Raw genomic sequence first — 19,456 nt, 5'->3', positions numbered from 1 at the left:
TTATTTGTTAAAATATCAAAATATATATATTATTTTAATATAAATTAAATTATAAATTTTAAAGTGAAAGTGAATGAAATTATATTTTTTTATAATTTTAAAATATAATTATTGTATACAATAATTTTATTGGTACTATTAATTAAGATAATTGATTCTATTTTAACGTTAAAAAATTAAAAAATTTCATTTTAAATAAAAAATAATTAAAAAATAAAATAAATTACATTTTTACGAAATTTTTATTGGATTATAAATGCATTCAATCCTATATCATAACAAGATAAATATTTAAATATTATTGATTTATGGTTAATAAGTAAGTTGAAACTTTAAAAATTAAAACTAAAACAATACTATAATAAATTGAAAATAAGTAATTGTTAATATTTTAAAATGAATTTTGTAATCTAACCCAGTATTTATAAAAAATATATAACAATATATATAAAGTATTTCCTCCATCTCTTAATATTTTTTATTATTTTAAAATTATTATCCATTTTATTTGATTATAATAATTTGATTCAAAATGGACAAGCTATGAAAATTATTAATTTTTACTATTTACCATTAAAAATTCAAATTGGCTATGAAACAACAAAAGAAAAAGATGGAAAAAAAAAAAAAGAAAAAACGAACAAGGCTACACATAAACTCTATACTAAGGGAACATACTCATTTGAACATGACATTTTCTATTATCAACAACTCATTTGAACATGAAAGCAGATTTAATTTTTTTTTTAAAAAAAAAGCAATTATATATATTTTTACATGCTATTAAAAATAATTTTTAAAAAATAAATATTTTAGTATAAATTCAAACAATAAATGAGCCTTAATTTATAATTTTAAAATACATTTTGTGTTGATGTGTTGCTTTTGACCAACAAAAGATGACTCATTCAAGCACTCTCAAGGATTCAGGATCTTGTTCTTTAGTGTTTGGTGGTGGATATGTAATTATGCACTTCTCTCCTTTTGACTTTTTTTCATTACTGCACTTAAGCGTGCTTTTGTTTTCCCAGCTGGTAATTTAAAATTAAAAAAATAAAATTTAAAACTCTCATATTTATTTAAATATATTTAACTAAATTTATAAATATATATTTAAATTTAAATTTTATTTAATTTAAATATATTATTATTTTAAAAAATCATCCCTCAAAAAATAATTTAATTGAATTAAAGTGAATTAGTGGGGTGCCTTTGGCATAATTAATCATAGAAAGTGGGGGTTGAAATTATGCGAAAACGAAACCCATGTTCAATTTGTTCATGCCTTTAGTCAGCTCTTCAAGGTTTGTGCCAACTTTTTTTTTTTTTTTTATGTCTATTTTATAATACACAACAGGTCTAATCATTTTGAAACTTTGGCTGCTTCTTTATTCCAATAATGAATCTCTCACAATGCTTATATATATGATTGTCCTCTTGCTCTGCAAACCCAAGCCTTAACTATTACAATTTGGTGGTTTGCTTCCTTACCAAAATCACCAACAATGGCCAAAATCGCTTTAGGATCTCAACGAGAGGCCACCCAGCCTGACTGCATCAAGGCCCTTATCGTGGAGTTCATTACCACCTTCTTCTTCGTCTTCGCTGGTGTCGGAGCAGCTATGGCCGCTGGTACCACCACCTCTTTCTTTCTAAGCATGATTTGTTGCTAGTTATTATTTAAGAGAGGTTGATGTTGTGAATGTTAAATTATGAACAGATAAGCTAGTGGGAGGATCTCTAGCTGGCTTGCTTTTTATTGCTTTGGCTCATGCACTTGTGGTGGCTGTGATGATATCTGCCGGTCATATTTCCGGTGGTCATCTTAATCCAGCTGTTACTTTAGGTCTCCTTGCTGGCGGTCATATTACTGTCTTCCGATCCATCCTTTACTGGATTGACCAATTGATAGCATCAACTGTTGCTTGTCTCCTCCTAAGCTATCTCACAGGAGGACTGGTATGTTGTATCTACATATTTGTTGATTTCTTTAATTGGAGGTTCAAATAAAGAAATATTTATTATTAATTTTTTTTATTATTATTAGGCCAGCTAATATCTTATTTTAATTAAATCATTTCATGTAACCTGCATAAAAAATCAAGAAGTTGACCTTATTTTTTAGTTAAATTTAAAAAATTAAGAAATTATTTTTTTTATAATTTTTTACTTGAATCAAGAAATTTAATCTAAAAATAATGAAGATTTTTAAACTAAATTTAATTAAAATTAAAAATTTAAAATTAATTTAATAAATAATAAATGCCCTAAGTTCAAAGTAAAACATTTAGCATTTTTTTTATTTAAATTAATTTTTTTAAAAATTAATCCAATTTAGTTTAAAAATCAAGAGGTTGACCCTCTTATATTTGAGCTAAATTTAAAAAAAAAATGCAGGTTAAGAATTAAGAAATTGATTTATTTTTATTTTTTTAAATCAAGAAGTTTAATCTAAAATTTTGATTTCTAAACTAAATTTAATTAAAAGTTCTAAATTAATTTAAATAAAAAAGTAAATATTTTACATTTTCGTTATTTTTATTTTTTTTCTTTTTTATAAATGTTGAATCTCTTTCCTGTGCAGGCTACTCCGGTGATTACATTGGCAAGTGGAGTGGGCTACGCACAAGGCGTGGTGTGGGAGATTGTACTGACTTTCTCCCTGCTATTCACCGTCTACGGCACTATAGTAGACCCCAAGAAGGGCGCAATTGATGGACTGGGTCCATTGCTTACTGGACTCGTAGTTGGGGCTAACATCTTAGCCGGTGGGTCATTCTCCGGCGCCGCCATGAACCCAGCACGAGCCTTTGGTCCGGCATTGGTGAGCTGGAACTGGACTCACCACTGGGTTTACTGGGTTGGTCCCCTTATTGGTGGTGGGTTGGCTGGGTTCATCTATGAAAATTTCTTCATCACAAGATCTCATCTTCCTCTTCCAAATGATGAAGAAAATTACTGAAATGCTCCTTACCTTCATGTAATTTAGCACTTTTGGCCCCTCCTTCTTCAGTGTATTAATTTTCTGTGTGTTTTTCCTGTGATTTCATGTCATCAATGTGGGTATTTTGCATGATATTCTACTCTTTGTTACTAGTTTTATGCACTAATTATGTGGATTCCTTATTTTGATCTGATTAATATATACAATTAACGCATAAATATATCTAAAATCATATAAAAATATATAAATAAAATATATTTTTATGTAGGTATGATATAATTTTTAATAAAAATTTAATTGAATCAAAATAATAAATTAAGTTCGATTCAGTAAAATTTTAAAATATCACCGATAATAAAAATTAAAATCATACAAATCTAAATAGCTCTCTTTAAAAAAAAATTTTTATAAATATATAAAAGACAATTCAAACACAATTCCACGACTCAGGATCGGGGGAGAATTCGATCATTTATCCCATTAAATAAAAAAAAATCAAAAACCCTAAAATCTCAAATAAAAAGAAATAAAAATCACTCTAGAGACTAAGGAGAGATGATTTTTTTTTAAAAAAAAGCTTTTTAAAAAGGCAATCTCATTGGTTTCACTAAAAAATAGTTGTATTATAATTTTAAATTTAGCTTGTCCTTGATAGGAGCCGTGTTATCATACAACTGGTACTCACTTCATTGCCTGATAGAAACAAACTGTACTTTTTATATTCTTTTAAATTATTGATGGAAAGTATTCATGATGAGCTATATTACAAAATCATTGTATAGACTTTCTGTATAACAATGAAAGTTTCTGCTCAACAAGAAAGTAAAAAAAAAAAAAAAGTGACATTTACTCTTTAATAAGTTTTAATTATAATTATAATTATTATAATTATGATTAAAATCTGTATTACACTCTCTCTCATATGAAAAGTTAAAATAACTAGAAGTTTAATGCAGTTATAGATTTATATCTATCATAAAATAAATTTTAAAATAAAATTATTATATATAATAATTTTATTATTACTGATGACCGCTTGACTTCTCCACCCTGGTCAAGGGCTCAGCCCACGATCACGGCTCATCGTCCGAAGGCTCATACGTCTTCTGCGCCAATAGGTCCAGCTCGCTTGAGCCTTGATACCGGGTCCATATGGATTTCTCAACCAGGCTGACCCAACCCTCACTCACTGCTTCTCAGGCTGATCCCTCTGGGCTCAGTCTTATTCCTATCCTCCGGCCCAGCCCGGAATCGGGAAGAAGACCCCTCCATCAGCCTTGTGGACCCATCCACACACGCACGGAGGGAATCAATGGCTGTTACGCATGAGACAGATACCTGATATCCTCGTACAATCGTATCAGTATGGCAGAGACAGGTGGTCCAATGAGAACCAAACTGTTGCACGTCACTGGCAGACAATAAAAACAGATAAAAGTAGAATTACCCTCCCCTAAGCTCTAAGTTTTTCAATATTCCAAAAAATCTCTGTAAAACCCTATTTTTTTGGATCTCATCTCATCAATTAGTATTAATTAAGATAATGAATGTGGATCAAAGAGTATTTTGAATAGTCTTTTGAAATATGGAAAGTGATTAAAATATCGAAAAATTAATAGAAAAAATTATTATTTAGCTTTTATATTATGAAAAAATTTATTATTTGAACTCTCAATATTAAAAATATATTAAAACGTTTTTAATATTTTAAAAAATTTATTAGCAGTCCTTTATTAGTTTTAGTTTCTAAATATTATAAAAAAAATTTAAAATATTCTTGATTTTTAGAAATTAATTAATAAATTTTTAAAAATTTAAGAGATAAAATAATAAATGTTTTAAAATTATAAAAATTAATTAGTAAAATATTTAATAGTTAAAATTAATGAAGAGACTAATTAGTATATTTTTTAAAATATTTAAAATATTTTAATATATTTTTTAATTTTATATTATAGAAATTAAATAATAAATTTTTTAAAATTATAAATATTAAATAATAAAATATTTAATGATAAAATTAATTGAGATACTCATTAATAAATAATTTAAAACATTAAAGTTTTAAAAATGGGTAAACTGATTAATAAATTTTTTTATATTTTAAAAATTAAATAATAATTTTCTCACATTATGAATGTTTACTATTGACCACTAAAAAGTCAAATTGGCTATGAACACAACAAAGAAAAAGATGAAAAAAAAAGAAGAAGAAAAGAATGAACAAGACTACACAAACTCTACTTTAATGGAACATACTCATTTGAACGTGACATTTTATATATATATATATATATATATATATATATAATAAATCTTATTTTCCTCTTACTCCATAATAAATCTAGCTTTCTTCGTGCTCTATTGTGTGGGTTCATCATATGGGTATCTCAATATTCAGTTTGATGAAATGACCTGTAAAAATAAGGAAAGATGGTCAAGGGTCTATTGGGAATGTCCTCGGTGGAGACCCTCCGACGTTCAAATCAGATTCATGAACTAGGGTAGTATGGATAGATAAGAGTTACAGAGAAAAATAGTAAAAAATATATAGAGCCGAGGAAGAAGCTGGCAGGGAAGAAGAAGGAAAGAGAAGAAGAAGAAGAAAAGAGAAGACCCCTCCCTTTTTACCACCAGTCTCTTCTGTTCCTGCTACTGTGCTACCTGTCTATATTATTCAGGCCCGTACATACGAATATATCAGACCCCTCTCCACGCTAGGCGACCATTTAATTCTCCCGGCGAACGTGCAGGCAGGGCTGCAAAATGACTGAACTAGCTCCTCTCCCTCACATCACATCACCGAGCTGGACTTCTTCCTGCTAGGTCTGGATTTGCGAATAACCCATCCAGTCCAGCGTGTCTGGGTCGAGATCTGAGATACTGAGTTGGTCAGTCTAAAGAGGACTTGATGGGTTATGGGTCATTATTCTACTCTTGAATCCGGTCTCGTCCAGGTTAGAGGAAGCCTGGTGGTCAATATATATATATATATATATATATTAAAGATGATAAATACTGATTTAAATTTTTTTCTAAAATAAAATATATTTCACTACTATCAAATTTATTAAATTATCAACGAACTTAATCCATTAATAATATTAATAAATTTATTAATGAATTTCAAAATTTATTGCTAATCTTTAAAAAAATTTTGTATAAAAATTTATAATTTTAAATTTAGTGATATTATTAATTTATTTTAAAATTCATCATTAATTTATAAATTTTAAAATAATTTATATAGAAATTCATTAATCAACGATGTTAAAATTACTAATAAATTTAAAATTCATCATTAATTTATAAATTTTAAAATAATTTATATAGAAATTCATTAACCATCATGCTAAAATTACTAATAAATCTTAAATTCGTTAATAATTTATCGATAAATTTAAAAATTTATTGTTAAATTTCATCATCAAATTAATAAATAAATAAAAAATATTAAAATTTATCGATGAATTAAATTTATTAGTAAATTTAAAATAAAATATTTATATGTTCTATTTTAAAAACTATCATCACCATTTCAAAAAAAAAAAAATTTAGTTAACAATAAATTTATTAATAAATTGATAATTTTAGAGAGAAGAAAACTTTTTTATTTTTAAAATTTAGCAACAAATTGTAAAATTATTTGCTAAATTTATTAATAATTTGCATTTATAAATATAACATTTTCTTCATACTCTGATTTTAAAAATCATTCATTTTATTATTTACCTCTATTCTATTTTTTTAATTAATTTTTTTTATTCAACTATTTATTTCATAATTTTTTTTCTTATTTTTTTTCTTCTATTTTTCTTTTTCTATCATTTTCTTTTCTCATCTTTCATGCTTTCATTTTATCTATAATTTTCCATTCTATTACTTTCTACATTTTATTTACTTCTATTATTTTTCTTTATTTTTCTTCCCTTTGCTTTAATTTTTTCATATCACTTTTTTCTCTATAATTTTTCCATTATTTTTTCTTAATTTATTTTCTTCTATCATTTTTTTTCAATTTCTCTCATTTCTCTAATTATTTTTTTCTTTTTTCTCTCACTCCTTCCTTCTTCTCCATAATTTTTTTTATTATTTTTCTTTCTTTTTTATTATTTTCTCTCATTTTTATTTTCTATCTCATTTTATATTTTTCTCACTTTATTTTATCATCTACACTTTTTATTTTTTAAATATAATTATATTTCTAATAAATATTAAACATAAATTAAAAACTTAATAATAATAATATAATTTTTTATTTTACTGAACTAATAAACAATAATATTAATCAAAATAAATTTAATTATTTTAATTTTTTAATTACTAATAAATTTAATAACAAATTTTAAATAATTTATAAACAGATTTTACATCCTTCAGTAAATTTATTAACAAATAATAATATATTTAAAATCTAATAATAATAATAATAATAATAAAATCCAGTAATATAAAATTCACTAATAAAAATTTACCGATAAATTTTTTAGCAACATAACATAATTTATTAGTAAGTTATTTACTAATAAATTTTTATTAGATTACCATTTGGTAATCTGAAAAATTATTTTTTTAAAATTTTTTTAAAAATAAAATATTTGAGCATAAAGTCAAACAACAAAAGAGGCTTTAATTTATAATTTAAATTAATTATAGCATAGCACTCTCAAGGATTCAGAATCTTGTTCTTTAGTGTTTGGTGGTGGATATGTAATTATGCTTTTTTATTATTTTTTTTATAATAATTGAAAGACTGAGGTAGTGAAAATTTAAATTTAACTAAAAATATATGCGTTGAATATAATAATAACTTAGTTGGGTCCCTTTGGCATAATTAATCATAGAAAGTGGGGTTGAAATCATGTGAAAACGAAACCCATGTTCAATTTCTTCATGCCTTTAATTAGCTCTTTAAGGTTTGTGCCAACTTTCTTTTTTTTCTTTTTTAAAAATTTATTATTTAATATTTATAATATAATAAATTTTTTATTTTAAAAATACTATTAATTAATTTTTGTATTAATTTTAATATAGCAATTTTTATTTATTGTGGAAACATGATTAAACGCAAACAACAGAGCAGTGGAAATAAATGTATTAATTCTCTAATTAGATAAAGATATAAAAATTATATGAACTAAATTGTTACCTTTTAAAAAAATAAAAGGACATAAGTTAATTTTCATATAATTCAAGGATGAAAATGTAATTTTTTTAAAAATGTAATAGTAAGTCAACGGCCAATGGGTATCCACGTGATTTGGGAATCTAAATAATTCTTACTCACATGAATCCCTCACAATGCTTATATATATATATATATGATTGTCGTCTTGCTCTGGAAACCAAATTAAATGATTGTATCTAAAATTTAATCTAAAAATTTTGATCTTTAAACCAAATTTAATTAAAATTAAAAGTTTTAAATTAATTTAAAAAAAATTAAAAATGTGCTAGATTCAAAGCTAAACATTTAGCATGGGCTGGGTCCATTGCTCACTGGGCTACTAGTTGGGGTTAACATCTTAGCCGGTGGTTCATTTTCCGGTGCCGCCATGAACCCAGCACGAGCCTTTGGTCCGGCATTGGTGAGCTGGAACTGGATTCATCATTGGGTTTTCTGGGTTTGTCCCCTAATTGGTGGTGGGTTGGCTGGGTTCATCTATGCAAATTTCTTCATAACAAGGTCTCATCTTCCTCTTCGCAATGATGAGGAAAATTACTAAAATGCTCCTTAGCTTCATGTAATTTAGCACTTTTGGCTCCTCCTTCTATCGTGTTTTAAAATTTTGTGTGTTTTCCTGTGATTCCATGTCATCAATGTGGGTATTTTGCATGATATTCTACTCTTTATTATTAGTTTTGTGCACTGATTATGTGGATTAGTGAATATTTTTAAGAATCTTGCTTTTTTTTTTTTCAAAGAATCTTTCAAACACAATAAATAGATAAATACACCAAGGAGCGGAAACATCACAACTCAGCAGTAGTTAGAGGACATGATGGAGAAGAGTAAATAAAAAGCTAAGTAGGTAGCAGACAGCTCATAGTACAAGCACTTAGAAAAATATATTAATAATAAACTAATTTTGTTTGACATGTAAATTAAATAAAGTTTATGGATATTAATATTACACGATAGTCGCCTAAAATAAATTATAAACTGTCATTATAAAATATAGTCAAGTGATAAGAGTAAGCTAAATCAACACGTGGTTCTACAAAAAAAAAAATTTAGACAGTAGAGTATCCAGCTCTTCACCAAGACTCATTCTCTCATGAAAAAGTTGAGTTTTCACAAAAACTTTATTGTTGGTAGGAAATAATCTAGCAAATTTCTATTATGTCTATAATCGCGGGATCCTCAGTCGATTAGCCAGCGAGATCCTTCATCAATAAACCGGCCAAATCGTAGCTGGATTACCAAGAAATATTATAATTAACTACATCTTCTTACAGTATAAAAACTAACGATTACTGAGACAAAAGTACACAATTGTCTTACACAAACACTCTTGAGTTCTAAGTATTACAATATTATCGCCCTTCTCTTCAACTTACTGACTTGAGTATCATAGTGGTTGCTGTAGGCGCCAACCACCTCACATTCTCTAGCTAAAACGGCAGCAACAGAGGAAGGAGAATTGTGGATGACACCTGTGAGATCCTCAGCTCAACCATGGCTACGATGCATAATGGAATATGAGGGCCGAGAAATCCTTAAAGACATTCAAGAAGGTAATGGTAGAAATTATGAAGGAACTCGGATGATTGCTTGAAAAGCATTCAGATAAGGATATTATTGGCCAATGATAATACAAGATGTAAAAAAACTTATCCAGAGGTGTCATCGATGTCAAGCGCTTGCCGACAGCTCTGTAGGGCCAAATGGGGCAAGAAAAAGCTCAGAAGTACATCAGGCTGGATGGCGAAGTCCAAGCGTTGAGAAAGGATAAAAGGACGATTCAAAAGTAAGACAAAAAACTAAATAAGCAATGATACAAGAGATACCATAGAAGTTATCCGATCTCTCGAAGAATGAATGACCGAGGTAAATATAAGAATTATATTCCATTAAATAACTCACAAACATATATTCTAATGTGGATTAGAAAAAATGACAAGAATATCATTTGGCCTCCCAAACTCAACACTAAAAAAGTTAAAAGGCGAGATAAGATCAGGTACTACCACTTTTACGAAAACCATAGATATACGACGAAGAAGTGCCGGCAATTGAAAGAATGAGATCGAGAGGTGAATAAGGGATGTCACACTTCTATGATATCACATGCCAGGCCACAAGGCAGAAATCTATCAGGCTATTCGGGTGTTAGTCCCATTAAACAAGGGCAAAAGGTGGGGTTCCGCCAGGCCATCTGGGTGTTAGTCCCTCAACGCAAGGCATCTCATGCCAAGCCATGAGGTGGAAATCCATCAGGCCATGAGGTAGAAATCCATCAGGCCATCCGGGTGTTAGTCCCACTAAATAAGGCCACAAGGCAGGATTCCGCCAGACAATCCAAGAGTTAGTCTCGCAACACAAGGCATCTCATGTCAGGCCACGAGGCGGATTCCGCTAGGCCACATGTAATTCTCTTACACAAACACTATAATTAACTTTATCTTTTTACAATATAAAAACGAATTATCATAGAGATAAAAATATGTAATTCTCTTACACAAACACTATTGAGTTCTAAACATTATAATATTATCACCATTCTCTTTAACTTACTGACTTAAATATCGGAGTGATTACCGTAAATACCAACCACCTTACTTTCTCTTTCTTTCTCTTTCTTGCAAGTAGACCAATCACATACAACTCTATTTCCAACAACATTAAATATATACACATATTTATCATATTCGATAATATTAACTATTTTAATAATTATTGGCTGTTCTGATATTTATTTGCTAAACATTATAAGAAAATAATTTCTTGTAACCCACGGTTTCAACCTCAAAATTAATAGTGTTTTGATGCAATTAAACATTACTTTTAAAATCGTTATCGAACGGAGCCATCATCTGGTCTAATCATTAGACCGATGAGATGTAAATCTAAGTGAAAAAGAAAACTCATAACCTTCGTTATCATCTCTCTAATGGACCATCTCAAATAAAAGCACTCAACTACAATTTTAACCATTCAAATGGGTAGTTTGATGGTGGGACGATATATTTAATAATTTATCTCATTTAATTTCAATTTATTAAGTTCTATAGCGTAGTTTTAATATCAAAATATTAACATCTCCGTCTTATAATTGTCATTTTTCTTTTTTAACACATTAAAAAATATAAATTTTTTTTATTAATTTTTCAATTATATTCATTTTAAATATATTAAATTTTATTAAGTATTAAAAAATATTTTGAGAAATTTTTTAAAATTAAAATAAAATTAAATAAAATTATAATAATCAATTTATATATTATATAATCTAAAAAAATGATTAATAATTTTAAAATAATAAAAAAATATGAACAAAAATTATAGAAAACAGAAAGTAATTTTTATTATTTGGAACAAAACTCAGCCAAGATTTTGATGCTATTCTAGTAAAATTTTTTGATATTTTGATCTTAATTTAATTTAATTCATATAAATATATACTATTATATCGAAAGCATATAACATATCTAAAATCATATAAAAACACATATATGAATGAAATCTATTCTGTTTAGCTATAAAATAGTAAATTAAGTTCGCATCGATATATAGTTTTTACTATTTGAATATAATTTTTTATTTCGATTAAGAATCACCAACAAAATTATGCATTATATTGTGTAAAAAGGAAATTTTATGTGATTTATTTTCTAATGAAGAATTAAAATTAAAATAAAATAAGTAAATTAAATTCGATTCAGTACACCTTATATCATTTTGATCGAAAATCCTAGGAAACTCATGGATGGTAATTTTTTTTTTGGACATGGATGGTAATTCAAAAAACAAAATTAAAAACTTTTCCTGATTTGGTTGTTTTAATTAAGTATAATATTTAAAATAGCTTTTATTCTTTTGAATTGTTACATATAAAATTATATTTTACCAAAAAAATATTAAATTTAAACCAAAACATCTCCTGACCTTGTATAAGAAAATTTTTTTCATAGAAATATTAAAAAAAGAAGTTAAAAGATTAATGGAAAATTTCCAAAATGATGAAGGCAATTGAGGTGATGGAGAAAACAAAAAGAAAGAATAAGTCCGGTAATTTAATTTTGACTATAAAAGAAAAATTAATTTTGAATCAAATTATATCAATTTTATATCTGATGCTTAAAATTTATTAAATAATTACTTTAAAAATTTAATGTGTATCATAACGAATTATGAGAAATTCTTATTAAGTATACTATATGTTCAAGATAATAATAAAGCGTATATCATTTTTTTTATGGTAAGATTCATTTATTTATATATTTTTAAAATTTTTTAGTTTACGGTAAATCAAAATTATTAGAGTGCAGATAAATATTTTTCGACCAATAAAAAATTAGGTAATATTGTTAGTTACCATTGAGTTTCATATATTGAGCAAATGGAATTGCAAATCGACAAAGATCACTTAATATTATATTTGCATCTTTTGCCATAATCTATGTCGGAGATACAGATTCCACAGAGTAAAATTTATTCTTTTTGCCCTTTCTGTCATGGGTTTTATCTACTGAAAAGGGCTAATTCTAAGTTTTCTCTCTACCCAAGAAGGAGACAAGACAGGACTCATCTCATATTCCATCAACTTACTCTTGCAATCGCTCTTATCTGCATGATCCATGCAAAATTTTTCTTCAGGCAAAATCTTAACCCTCCATATCTTGAATGAGTGATCCAAGCTTGCACTATACACCAAAAACCCCATCACAACTTTCTCCATTTCCATGCAAGCAGCCAAGCATCTCACTGGCCCTCTGTGCCCATCTAAAATTGCTAAACATTCATGGAAATAGCTTCCTTCTTCTCTCCTCCAAACCCTTATTGTCGTGTCCACTGATCCACTGAATATAAACTTCTCCACAGCCGCTAGACAAAGAACGGCGAAACGGTGGCCTTGCAAGAATCCGCCATGGTTAAACCTGCCAGAAAATTTCTCTTTCTCCCAGAAATTTATGGTTCCATCTGAGGATCCTGAATAGAGAAAACAGTTGGTGAAGGTGGAGCTTAAGGCTAAGCAATTGACTGGAGATTGCTGGAATTTTAGTGTCATTGTGAGAATGTGAGAATTTTCTCTGTAAACTCTTCTCCATATCTTAACTGATCCATCTATTGAGCAAGTGAAAACCCACCCATCATCTTGGTTCACTACTATAGCGTTTACATTATCTTCATGAGCTGCAAATGAGTCTACACATATTTTATCTGAAACCCTCCAAACTTTAACTGTTCTATCATATGAACCAGTGTATAAGAGCCCTTCTGCGTGGTAATAAGCCATGCAAGAAACACAATCCTTATGTCTTTGTGAGTTTGATTTAGAGAATAAACGAAATGAATTTCTTCTAGGTAATGTGGAGACCTTTCTCATTCGAAAATTCTCTGAAACTGTGAAGTTCAAGATTCGAATTTTACGATCTTTATGAGCTGAAAAAAGTACATTACCATGAGCTAAAATGGCTCGAACTTCGCCTGAGCTTGCCCTGAGATGACCACGTTCCATGCAATCAGGCTGCCTCCATGCACGTATGCGCTTACTTTCAGAGCCAGTGAAGATTACTCCTTTTGAGACAGCAATGGAGAAGATGTTGCCTTCGTTGCGATGAAGCGAGGCTATGCAATGATAGAGAAGAGAAGGTGATGGGGTGTGGAGAGGAGAGAGAGTCCAGGGTGACTCAGGGCTGGCTGGTGGGATTAAGTTAAGCTTATTGGTGAAGTCAGTAGTCGGAGACCTTGGAGAGCTGAACCGGAGCTGATCTCGATCGTGCATTTCTTGAAAGGTTGTAATGGAAGGGAGAGTAATAGTAGGAGGTTCCATTATTGTATTTCCCTCTTCAGACATTAAGGTATGCAGAGCTCTCTTTCTGTAGAATTCCATTGCATCTGTGCTGCGGGAGACGATGGCTTCTGTGGGAATTGGCTACAAACATATAAAGACGATGGCTTAGTTTATTTACCTCCATAATAAATTCTTGCATACACAAGCTTTATTGACGGTTAAAGGATTAAGATTCATTTGAAAATAAGATTTTTATCGATAGTAAATTACATTTCCTTAATTCCTTTAATTTCCGATTTCTATTTAAAAAAATATATATATAAAATTTAAAATTAATTAATATGTTGAATTTAAAATCTGATTATAATTATTTAAATTTATTTTATTAGAATTCCATCCCATCATTGACCTCCCTTATGAAGATTTTTAATTGATGAATATGCATTAAATAGTAGTTAGGACCATCCATAAAGAAGAACCTTAAAGCAAACCGTGGACCAGACAATGGGCAATCCATGCGGTGAGCTATATGCCATGACAGGCATATGAGGAGAGGATGTCTAAGACTACAGCGGTGCATGATGGATCATGGACTGCACAGGTACAATGCATTAGTGATTGACTTTTAATATGATGGTTGCTGATCGTTAACGCATGGGCCATGCTTAGGTCTTACATATTTATAACTACATTATGTTTTAGAATTAATTTCACCGAAATCATTAGGTTAAATTTATATTTGGACCAACCAACTGAAATTAACCTAATTTGAGTTAATGTTTATTACATAAATTAATTGTTTTGTATTAATGCTTCACGTTAATATAATATTAAAATTAGGAATGAGAAATATTCGGTTCAAATCGAAAAAATTTATCGAATAAAAAAATTTAATTAAATTTTGTATTCATTTCGATTCGGTTTGATTTTTAATTTTAAAAATTTTAATTATTTTAGTTTGGTTTAATTTTAATTAAAAAAATTAAAAAAAATCAAATCGAATGGTAATAATGTGTTATTTTAGAAAAATTAGATTATATTAAAATTAAAATAAATTAATTAAATTTTAAAATATTAAAAATAAAAATAAAGTGTAAAAAATAAAAAATTTATTAAAAATTGAAATCAAACTGAATTAAATCAGTTTGATTCGATTTGATTTTTGATCAAAATCAATTCAGTTCAATTTTCATAAATACTAAAATTTTAATCTTTAATTTATTCGATTCGATTTGATTTTAAATCGAACCGATCACATGCTATCCTCTAATTAAAATGAATAGATTAGTTAATAAAATTTACTATTTTTATATGAATTTTTTTTATCAATATTTAAAGATATTAATAAAATTTTGAGACTAAATAATAAAAAATTAAATTATATTAATTTAGTAAAATATTTTTAAAAATATTTAAGGTACTAAAATTTTTATAATCTATTTTATTTTAAATTTTATTTTATATATATATATATATATATATGTAGATAAGGGAGGAGTGGGCCCAAGGTCCCCTCTAGTCCCTCTTGTCGCTCCTGCTAAAACTCGTAACTTGGCTTGTATCATAAATTCACGATTTAATTTGTAAACACACTCATTTAATTAAATTTAAATAGCTTCAAATTTATTATTTTAAATAAATAAATTGAAATATTTGGCATTAACTCCTTAGAAATTTAATTTGATTAAGCTTGACAGGCTTTTCTAAATCAACTAAATTTGAATTTAACTCAAAGTCAATAGTTAAATTTAAACTCTTTAAACCCTAACTTACCTTTCATTTACAATTTCTTATACTAATCCTTCTTCCAATACCACAGTTTGTATGTCTTACCAGAAATCCTGTATTGATTTTTTATTTTATTTTTTTAATGTCTAAATATAAAACCTAATGAATTTAAAGCTGCTGGTAAGCCTGTTTCACGTTTTAGCTGGATTAACTTTTTCGGCTACTTTTTTTTCTTTTTTCATTTATGTTTTTATTTCTATCTAAATTCTAAAGAAATAGATAATTGAAATATGTTATGTGTTATCACCATATGATGGAAGCACCGGATAAAATTATGACCCTCGATCACTCAAGTCTTACTCATAAAAAAAACATGATCATTCAAGTCTTACTCATAAAAAAAATTGATCAGTGTGATGGTTAATACACCAAACGATAAAAGACTCGCTTTATGTGTCTGGTCGAACCTCTTATAATATCTAGTTTCCGTTACACTTACAATCACAATATCTTCAATTCACTAGTTAGTACTAGTCGAATTTTCAAGAAAATAACTAACTAATCCTATCTTTTTATAGTATAAAAAATAAAATTCAAAGTATTCTAACACATTTTTTTTAAATTTAAGCAATCTACTTATACTCACTCTCTTTAATAAACTTATTGATTTGAGTATTGAAGTGGATACCCATAGATACCAATTATCTCACTTTTTATTTATTTTTGCATAAATCATTTTTATTTTCTTATTTGCCATATCAATAATCTATAAGTGCACTGATGACCGCTGGATTTCTCCATCCTGGCCCAGGGCCTGGATCATAGCCAAAAGCCCATCTTGCAAAGGCCCACGCACCTGATATGCACAACAAGCCTGGCTCATTCAACCTTCAAGGCCGGGCTCAACCAAGCTCCTTCACCCAAATCGGCCCAGTCCGCGACCAGCAGGCCCTCTCCTCTCAGACTCAGCGTCCGGCCCGACTCTCGGCCCAGTCCAGTATCCAGAGCCATATCCAGACAGTCTAGTAGATCCGCTCGAACGTACGCACGAGGAGAATCAGAGGCCGTTACGCATGAAGCAGGCTGCTGATACCCTCGTACATCCGAATCTGTATGTCAGAGATGCGTGTCCCAATCATGGAAAGGCCTTTACACGTCATCAGCAAGCATAGCGAAATGGATAAAAGGGGAACCCTCCAGAAAGTTTAAGTTTTATCTTTTAATACAAAAACCCTGGTAAAACCCTACTCTATTGGATCTCAGATCATCATGCACAAAATGAAAATATTGAAAAAAATTTTGCAACGCAGTTTTGTTATTCTAATCCATAACTCTATTGAGAAATTTTATTATTTAATTCTATAAACTTGTTTGGAATTAAAAATTTTATGAGAATTCAATTCAATTCATTATTTTTTTTAAATTATTTATTTGAAATAAAAAAATTCAATACTTTTTAATATAAAAAATTTTTATTTAAAGAAAATTGAATTCTTGCATGATTTTACAAAAATTCATTTGAATTATTTTCTTTTAAAATGGTTATTTTATTATCTAAATGGGAAGGATAATAGACATTTATTTGCTTGGCTGAGATAGAAAGTATTTGCCAAAGGAATTTAAGAATCTCCATTTCTTTCTTAATTAGTAGGGTTTTCAAAAGAAAATACTTGTATCAAGGGGACTTTTTATAATTATAATCCTAATTTTATTTGGAAAAAGTTTATTATAAGTTAAAGAATCGGTAAATGCAAAAGGCGTAAGGTAGAAAATTGAAAATAGATTGGATATTAAAGTTGGTGTGATTCTTAGATGAAGAGAGTCTATTTAGATACTGTGATCATTGATGGGTTAGAAAACTTTAGTCTCAAAATTAATTAATGACGATGACATCTCATGAAATATAGGTTCTGAATTTTGTAATGTTCATGAAATGGGAGACTCGATCTCTAAATCTGGACGATGTTCAAAAAGACATTTCAATCATTTAGATTTGGATGGTTTTAATAAATTTCTTTTACATAATATATGTTTAAGATTTTAAGTCGATAAAATTAAATTATTTATAATTTTTTATTTAAAATTTCCAATTATATTTATTTGTTTAAATAATGGTACGATTAATAAAATTAAAAGACCATTCAATCTCAACTGCATCTCTTATTTTTATCTCCTTGCATAAACTATTAATTCGTAACAGAGCTAATTTCTCTAAATGCCTATGAACTTGAAAGAGATTAAGATGACCTAAAAAAAATAATTAATAATTTTTTTAAATATGATAGAATAAAATATTTAATAATTAAAATTAAAGAAACGATAAATTGATATATATTTTAAAATATTAAAAATATTTTAATATATTTTAAAATATTAAAAGTATTTTTTTAAAATTTTCATTAAAGAGTTATTTTTTCAGGTAAAAAATTAGTGCTCATTGAACTATATAAATAAATGATAAGTGCATTATAAATAGTTAAATAATAAAAGTGAGTTTTAAAATAATAACTTTTTTGTAAATTATATATTTTAATTATAAATAATATGTATTTTACATTTATCAATTTATTCATAATATTTTTTAAATATGTTAAAATATTATTAATAATTAAATCCGTGCTTTAAAAATTTATAAATATTATAATAATTATAATAAATTGAATTATTTATTATAATAATATATGAATTATTTATAGTAATTAATTGATATGATTTAAAGTAGCATTTATTAAAAAAAATGAAACCACGATAAATTGATCCCACATTGATTTTCAAAAAGAGGGGAGACTTTCACTTCTTTTTATGGATGCCTCCCCTTTTACAATTTCAAGTAATAAATAAATTCTTTAAGAACTTTTATTTCTCTATTAATACAATATATTATTGTCAATCAAAAAGTCTAAATTAAACGGGTAATATGGAGATCAAAATAATATGCAGATCAAAAGAACTGCCCAAAAGAGTTAATGAGCTAAATAAATCTTCTTTGGCCTCACATATTGATGATTTAATGCAACGACCCGGAAATCCGACCCGTTACCGGCGCTAGGATCCAGATCGGCTTAAGGCCGCCGGGACCCGTAGCAAGCCTACATACCTCCTGTAAACCTGTGGAATCCCATACATAACAACATATACATGATCTGTAAAAATTTTTCTTTTCTCTTATCCAAGCAAAACCTGTGCATGCACAAAATCATACATAAACCCCACACTGGAGTCCTCATCAAATACTCCAATGGGGTATCATCATCATACATATCAGCTTGGATAATCATGGTCATTAACATCATTACTCAATAAACACTCTGTACATAATGGGGATTCACACACCTCTAGGTCAAGCACTACTATAATCCTCAATACATCATCAAATCATTCATTACATTACATGGTCATAAATACTCGTTACATCATGTTCATGTCCACTACTATCTATTACAACATACATGACTTAACTTCACTCTAGCCGACTTCCCGATCTATCCTGTACCTGCAACTCTGGGGATAAAGGGAGTGGGGTGAGCTACTAGAGCCCAGTGAGCAGAATAATAAAACATCAATTTAAATCATGCTTTCATGTATGCGCCATAACACAAACATTTCACAACAAGGATGAACTTGTCACCATTTAGCCCCTATCTTTCTTACTTATACATGCCGGGGGCGTAGAGCCGTAGCAGGCACACCCGGACTACCATAATCAATCATAGTGCCAGGGGCGTAGAGCCGTAGCAGGCACACCTGGACTCACATAGGCTATCATAACATAAAAGGGCTAATGGATCATTCAACATTCATCCACATCAACAACAAGGTATGCAAT

General features: G+C 28.3%; 2 protein-coding genes across 2 annotated transcripts; one reads left to right on the top strand and one right to left on the bottom strand.

The window, feature by feature from the left end:
* Positions 1-1,365: 1,365 nt before the first annotated feature.
* Positions 1,366-3,126, top strand: LOC110610402 (aquaporin TIP4-1). Its single transcript, XM_021750312.1, has 3 exons — positions 1,366-1,632; positions 1,721-1,959; positions 2,585-3,126. The coding sequence occupies exons 1-3, from the start codon at positions 1,506-1,508 to the stop codon at positions 2,960-2,962; spliced, it is 744 nt and encodes a 247-aa protein (XP_021606004.1). The 5' UTR covers positions 1,366-1,505; the 3' UTR covers positions 2,963-3,126.
* A 9,400-nt stretch (positions 3,127-12,526) lies between these two features.
* On the bottom strand, positions 12,527-14,052 carry LOC110612331 (protein JINGUBANG). Its single transcript, XM_021753088.2, has one exon. The coding sequence runs from the start codon at positions 13,999-14,001 to the stop codon at positions 12,634-12,636; it is 1,368 nt and encodes a 455-aa protein (XP_021608780.1). The 5' UTR covers positions 14,002-14,052; the 3' UTR covers positions 12,527-12,633.
* Positions 14,053-19,456: the final 5,404 nt, after the last annotated feature.

Source organism: Manihot esculenta, chromosome 3 (genome assembly GCF_001659605.2).
Source record: "Manihot esculenta cultivar AM560-2 chromosome 3, M.esculenta_v8, whole genome shotgun sequence".
In the NCBI taxonomy this organism is placed as follows: domain Eukaryota; kingdom Viridiplantae; phylum Streptophyta; class Magnoliopsida; order Malpighiales; family Euphorbiaceae; genus Manihot; species Manihot esculenta.
The sequence above is the reverse complement of the archived record's forward strand: the minus strand, read 5'-3'. Positions and strand labels throughout refer to the sequence as shown.